Source organism: Protobothrops mucrosquamatus, unplaced genomic scaffold (genome assembly GCF_001527695.2).
Source record: "Protobothrops mucrosquamatus isolate PMUCROS unplaced genomic scaffold, P.Mucros_1.0 scaffold3800, whole genome shotgun sequence".
Lineage (NCBI taxonomy): Eukaryota > Metazoa > Chordata > Lepidosauria > Squamata > Viperidae > Protobothrops > Protobothrops mucrosquamatus.
This window is the reverse complement of record NW_015389753.1, coordinates 24,866-32,034: the sequence shown is the minus strand read 5'-3', so window position 1 is coordinate 32,034 and position 7,169 is coordinate 24,866. Positions and strand designations below refer to the sequence as shown.

Genomic DNA, 7,169 nt, shown 5'->3' with positions numbered 1-7,169 from the left:
TAGTTTTATCCCTTGTCTGCATTTTATAAATTGATTGAGAGCAAACTTATAAATATTATTTTTAAATTTTGAAACAGATAATTTTGTTCAATAATAAATCCATATATTATGTAACTAATTATTAATATAATCCTAGAAACAAAGATTCTCTTTGCAACACGGTATCTCCAAAATTCTGACACAACACTGAATGTGGTTATATGTTTAGCAATATAGGCAATGTCAATTTTAAATCCTTGTCTGTTGTATGTTGATATTCAGGATGAAGACAGTTGTGAAGATGGCATGCCTAAGGAGTTTTAAAAGATGCAGACCGCCTGATTGAAAATGGTACTTCTATGTTTTATCCCATTCAATTAGGAAAGTAAGTACAAATTAATATTTCCAACATATACATTGCCCATTTATATCAGGAGTCTTTATTTGTTATTATTTAGCATGTTCAGAAGTCATTATAATCACAGATATCTATACCAACAAGATAGTTTTTGTGCCATTCATGAATAACAAATTCAGTGAAAATCCTCACACTTAGCAGTGAAATGTTCTCAAGGAAATGGACAACAGTCTCAAGAAACTGCTTCTGTGCCAGTATGCAGATTTGTATCATAGCAACTTCAAGTTATTTAAGAAATGTTCTCTTTAAACAGAGCAGGAAAGGCTGCTCAAAGTAAGAGACCTATCATTTCATTTAATGTGTAATTTAAAGCAAATAATTCAGTACAGGAATAATGCATTGTGAACACAATGTTTTTTTGTTTGCTCCTTGATTAAAGTAATGTAAATAGTATAAACAAATCATACTTTGTATAATCTGATTTAGCAGTTAACCGTATAAATATTATGTACCATTAAAAAACTGAAATTAAAAAGGAGAAATTCCTGGGAATATGTATGCCAAACAAACAAAACCCGAAGAAAATTTGACTAAATAGATTAAATTGTAAATTTATTTTTTACAGTACTGCACAATAAATTGATTTTATTAGTTTAATTGAGAAAACAAATAAAAGTACGTAATTACAATAAAAAGCTAAAAACCAAAAAGAAATACATGTATCTTGTTCATATGTTGCTACTAACATTGGCTCTGTAGACCACCAAGTAACTGAGGCATAGGTTTATCCTTCCAGTGCTGAAGAATAAGTAATTTAATTGTAAATAGGATAGCAATAGCCCACTTTCTTTCTTCATGCAAAATGAGTGTAGTTGAAAAGAATATTAATATCTCAGAAAAAGAGCCAATTTAATGCAGTGGTTAAAGCAGTGATGGCAAACCTTTTAGAGACCGAGTGTCCAAACTGCAACCCAAAATCCACTTATGCATTGTCGAATGCTGGGTGGGTGTGGCCCATTGGCTGGGTGTGGCCCATTGGGTGGGCATGGCTGCAGTGGTAACGGCAGACTGGGTGGGACTAAAAAGTTCAATCAATCAATTCCAACTTTGCAAGAACTTTTTTTTCCCACGAGAAGTTGAAATTGACTGATTGAACCTTTTTTTTTTTTTGGCACATGGCGGAGGCCTAAAGTGGAAAGGTTTTATAAAACCCAGCTGAAGGCCTAGGACTGGGGCGACGGCGCGTGTGCCCACAGAGAGGGCTCTGAGTGCCACCTCTGGCACCTGTGCCATAGGTTCGCCACCACTGGGTTAAAGCATCATGCTAGAAATCCGGAGACTGAGTTCTAGTCCTGCCTTCGGCACAAAACCAGCTGGGTGACTTCGAGGTAGTTACTCTCTTTCAGTTTAGGAATGAGGCAAGGGCAAACCACTTCTAAAATAATAATAAACTTTATTACGGTCGTAGACCAGCAATAGCCATCGCTTTTTACAATATATTAAATAATAATAATAATAATAATAGTAAAAATAGTACTAACATTAATAGTAAATAATAACATCCCTGTTAAGAAAATACATGTTCTCAAAATGTTAGGGTCCCTCCCTAGTTTACGTGAGTGGATAGCCGATTAATGTGTGAGTAAATATAATGTTCCAAACATTATTAGAGATATCTCCCAAAAATTGGCACAAGTTGACAACTATAGATCTGTAACCAATTTTTTTCTTGTGGACATTGCCGCAACACAGTATTTTGCCACTGCATGCGTGATAGAAGGGTTTGAGTCTTGGAGGAGAAAGCCTACATAAAAATTGTCTGCCCTCCCTGGCAATCTCTCTAATAAGGGGAGAATATATACTGTCCTATAAACTTGGTATAGCTTACAGTACAATAAAACATGTGATATATCTTCGACTTCTCCTTTACCACATATACATACTCGTTCTAAAAATTTTTTCCAAGAAAATGAAGATTTGTCCAGGCAGTCTCCAAGAATCAGACATAATTGAATCAAAGGGGGGGGGGAATGTAGAATACTAAGTCTTGTACCACAATTGAGTTAATGCTTGCCAGTAACAGGTAGGATTTATCTTTAAGGACAAAAAAAAAATGACAAATTCATAGAAATGTTTCATTTACGACAAAATTGCAATTAAATATAAATTGCATTACTCCATGTAGATTATGAAATAATATTTAAAGACTTGTCATTTGTTTAAAATGTCGATGCTACTATTTTGTTTAGCGTAATAGAATTTTCCTTTCTATCCAGTTAATTTAGCTAAGCATTTTCCTTTATTTTTTCTTTTCCAGTTGCTACTGCGTCATAAGTAAATCATGATTACATTAACTGAACTCAGATGCTTAGCAGATGTCCAGGCATCATTTCACATCTTGAAACCATGGTGGGATGTTTTCTGCTACTATCTTACCATGATAATGCTGCTTGTTGCCGTCCTTGCTGGGGCTCTTCAACTCACTCAGACTAGATTGTTATGTTGTCTTCCTTGCAAGCTTGAATTTGACAATCATTGTGCAGTGCCTTGGCATTTGATTAAAAGCAACATCAATGAATCCTTCACCTCTGCAACACCAGAAATTCGTCCTCTTCAAATCCAGAATTATCTTCATAGGCAGCAGTATTCTTACATTGATGCCGTGTGTTACGAGAGAGAACTTCACTGGTTTGCCAAATTTTTCCCATACTTAGTGCTTCTCCACACTTTCATTTTTGCAGCTTGCAGTAATTTCTGGCTTTACTATCCCAGCACAAGTTCAAGGCTAGAGCATTTTGTAGCCATACTTCACAAATGTTTCGATTCCCCTTGGACCACACGTGCCCTATCAGAAACAGTTGCTGAACAATCTGTGAGGACTGTGCCATGCTCCAAATCCAAAACATTTCTTCCCTCCCCAAGCAACATGGCAGAGCTGGAGAGCAAGAGGCAATCAATGTCCTACTCACAGACCGGACTAGAAACTGCTGGAAGAGAGAGCACATCAAATGTTCTTGACCGAAGAGAAGGGGAACAAGCAAAATCAATATTTGAGAAAGTGAAGCGATTCAGGGTACATGTTGAGCAGAAAGATGTCATTTATAGAGTGTATCTAAAACAGATTGTGATCAAGGTCGTTGTGTTCATTTTAATAATGATTTATGTTCCATATTATTTAACCTTTATTAACCTAGAAATTGATTGTACAGTTGATATTCAAACCTTCACTGGCTACAAGCGATACCAATGTGTTTATTCACTGGCCGAAATTTTCAAAGTGCTTGCTTCATTTTATGTTGTCTTGGTGATTTTATATGGCCTGACATGCACTTACAGTTTGTTATGGATGCTGAGAAGTTCACTTAAACAATATTCTTTTGAGGAGCTGAGGGAGCAGAGTAATTACAGTGATATCCCTGATGTAAAAAATGACTTTGCCTTTATTCTTCACCTGGCAGACCAGTACGACCCTCTGTATTCAAAGCGGTTCTCAATATTTCTCTCTGAGGTGAGTGAAAATAAGCTGAAGCAAATTAGTCTCAATAACGAGTGGTCTCTAGAGAGACTGAAGAGCAAGCTGGTACGAAACCCTCAAGACAAAATGGAACTTCATCTTTTTATGCTTAGTGGTCTTCCAGATGATGTCTTTGAACTCACAGAGATAGAGGTTCTGACTCTAGAGCTTATTCCTGAGGTTAAACTTCCACCATCTCTAAACCAGCTATCCAATCTGAAAGAACTAAACATTTATCATTCATCATTAACTGTAGAATATCCAGCACTGCACTTCCTCGAAGATAATCTAAAAATTCTGCGTCTAAAATCTGTTGATATGGGAAAGATTCCACGCTGGGTATTCTATCTTAAAAATTTACAGGAACTGTACTTGACTGGATGTTATGTGCCAGAACCCCAGAATGGCTTCTGCAATGAGGGTTTTCAAGACCTTGTAAATCTGAAAGCAATTCATTTAAAGAACAGCCTTTCCCGCATTCCTCAGGTGGTTACAGACCAATTGCCTTCACTGCAGAAATTATCTATTGACAATGAGGGGAGAAAACTGTTAGTGTTGACCAACTTGAAGAAGCTCTTAAACCTGAGAATCTTAGAACTGATCAGCTGTGATTTGGAGCGCATTCCTCATTCTATTTTCAGCCTAAACTATTTGCGTGAAATAGATTTGAAAGAAAACAATCTCCGAACAGTAGAAGAAATTATTAGCTTTCAGCACCTTGAAAATCTTTCTTGCCTGAAGTTGTGGCACAACAAAATATCTTACATCCCTGTGCAGATTGGTACCTTAGCAAACTTAGAACAGCTCTATTTAAATCACAATAACATTAAAAAAATCCCACCGCAACTCTTTCTTTGCATAAAGCTACATCATCTGGATCTGAGTTACAATAAGCTAACCTCTGTTCCTGATGAAATCCAATATTTAGCAAATTTGCAGTACTTTGCTGTGACAAAGAATCATGTAAGTAGAAGCTAATATTTTCTTTTAAGTGAATATTGAAGTATTTTTCCAGATCCTCCTCATTGTTTCCTCTCATTTATACTGTACCCATCTTTGACTGAACTCTGATCTACAGGTTACCACCACAGCCACAGCCACCCAATGGGCCACGCCTACCCGGCACCCGATGATGCATAAGTGGGTTTTGGGTTGCAGTTTGGGCACTCGGTCTCTAAAAGGTTCGCCATCACTGGTCTACCTAGTGACCAGTTTGATGTAGCAGTTAAGCCCCCAGGCTAAATAGCGGGAGACCATGAGGTCTAGTCTCACCTTAGGCGTGAAGCCAGCTTGTTGACCTTGGCCAGTCCCTCTCTCAGCCCTATTAAAAAGAAGGCAATGGCCAGACCACTACAAGAAAACTGCAGGGACTTGTGTAGGCAGTTCCCAGGAGTCAAGATTGACTTGAAGGCAACAAACAGAAACTATCTACCAGTAGTAGGACTGATTGTTGAAGAACTAATGGTGCTCTCTGTGTTTATCAAAGGATTCTGTTGTAGAATGCTGTGTCTTTATATCACGTGAGGGTTCCAAAGTCTACAATCATAGACAAACCGTATTAGTGATGGTGCGTCTCAAGTCATACAAAATTCTTTTGAGAATATAAAGGACAGCATTTCTAAATCTTACTAGTATTCATTGGAAGAGATGACGTACAGGTGCAGAAAGGAAAAAAAAACATTTTTTTTTAAATGTGGTGCTGCTCTCCTTGTTTTAGTAAGGGAAACTCATTTCCACTAATTATATTAGGAAGTAACTTTTTATCTATTTTTAGTGATTCAGGAATGAAATCTCAACTCTCTGGTACTTACAAGAAATTCTCTTTCATTAAAAGCTCTTTTTTTTAGCAGGTGTTCCAATTTAATCTCAAATCTTAGTAGCCAGTATCTATGCATTTTCTTTTTCTTTTTTCCTCCTGCTGCCCTTGCAGAAGCCATTTTGTAAAATCAAATTACCTCCTCCTGCCTTCAGTTAGTATTCCCTGAGGGAGGCCATATGAGTAGTGATACTTGCTCATATTTTAGAGATTTGCAGCAGACTACTCAGTTGTTCATTGCAAGTCTTTGTTTGGCAATAGGCTTTAAAGAGTGAATTAACAAGATCCAATATGTTGGATCTTGAAACATTATCCTGGGATGCTAGTGAATTAACAATTACATGTAATGTTTACTATTGTGGGATTTATTTAAAAATATACATTTGATTAATATGACCTTTGAAAGAAGAAGGAAAGTGTGAACACTGTTATAATTTGAGGACATTCCTTATACCAGTGTTTCTCAACCTTGACAATTTTAAGGCATGTGGACTTCAACTCCCAGAATTCCACAGCCAGCATTGCTGGCTGTGGAATTCTGGGAATTGAAGTCCACATGCCTTAAAATTGTCAAGGTTGAGAAACACTGCCTTATACTATGTTTGCATGGTGTATTTTAAGGACTGGTTTGCAAATTGAAAACATCTTTTTATTACTTGTTTCTTTTAGATTGAAGAACTTCCTGACGAATTATTCCAGTGCAAAAAGCTACAGTACCTTCTTCTGGGACATAACAGCCTAATGCATTTGTCCCCTCGAGTTGGTGAGCTTTCCAGCCTTGTTCAGCTGGAGCTCAAAGGAAACTATCTGGAGTTACTTCCTGCTGAGCTAGAGGAATGTAATTCTCTGAAACGGAGTTGTCTAATTGTAGAAGAATGCTTGCTAAAAACACTCCCCCTTCGAGTATCAGAGCATGTACAGATATGCTTGGACAAAGTTTGAGTTTGAGAAAAGTGTGCATGTGGACAAAAATCATGGTTCAAAGAAAAATATACACGAAAGAAGAGAAACACAGGTCTGCCCATTGACTTCAGTTTCCTAATAATAAATCGACATTAAACTCCTAAGCAGAAATACAGACCTGGCAAGTATCTGCATGCATTTCATTCAAACCTGAAATTAATGTGCAGAAAATTAAGTGGTTAGTGTAATCAGTACTTAAGTAACCGAGATTGAATAACATTATTCAGGTCTAGAAAAGTGTTTTTTTTTTCTTTTCCATACATGGAAGTTCTTAAATAGTTTGTTGTAAGGACCAACTAATACCGGTACATTTTTTTCATATCTGTTGGTATATACAGTATAGAGGGAAGGAGAGGCTATTCGTGAAAGCTCTCCTATACAGTATAAAATCTGTTTCAGAACTAAATGTTCACTTCTGTTTATGAAACATAGGAGTGTTTCCCCACATAGGCATAATGAAATTTCATTGGGATGCTATGAACTATATCCAGATTATTGTATCAAAGCTCATGCAATCCAGACTCCCAATAATTTTTGCT

General features: G+C 36.8%; 1 protein-coding gene across 1 annotated transcript; it reads left to right on the top strand.

Annotated features, from left to right (window-relative positions):
• The first annotated feature begins 241 nt into the window (after positions 1–241).
• Positions 242–6,874, top strand: LRRC8B (leucine rich repeat containing 8 VRAC subunit B). Its single transcript, XM_029286473.1, has 3 exons — positions 242–364; positions 2,655–4,814; positions 6,337–6,874. Exons 2-3 carry the CDS (start codon positions 2,679–2,681, stop codon positions 6,607–6,609), a joined length of 2,409 nt encoding a protein of 802 aa, XP_029142306.1. The 5' UTR covers positions 242–364; positions 2,655–2,678; the 3' UTR covers positions 6,610–6,874.
• Positions 6,875–7,169: the final 295 nt, after the last annotated feature.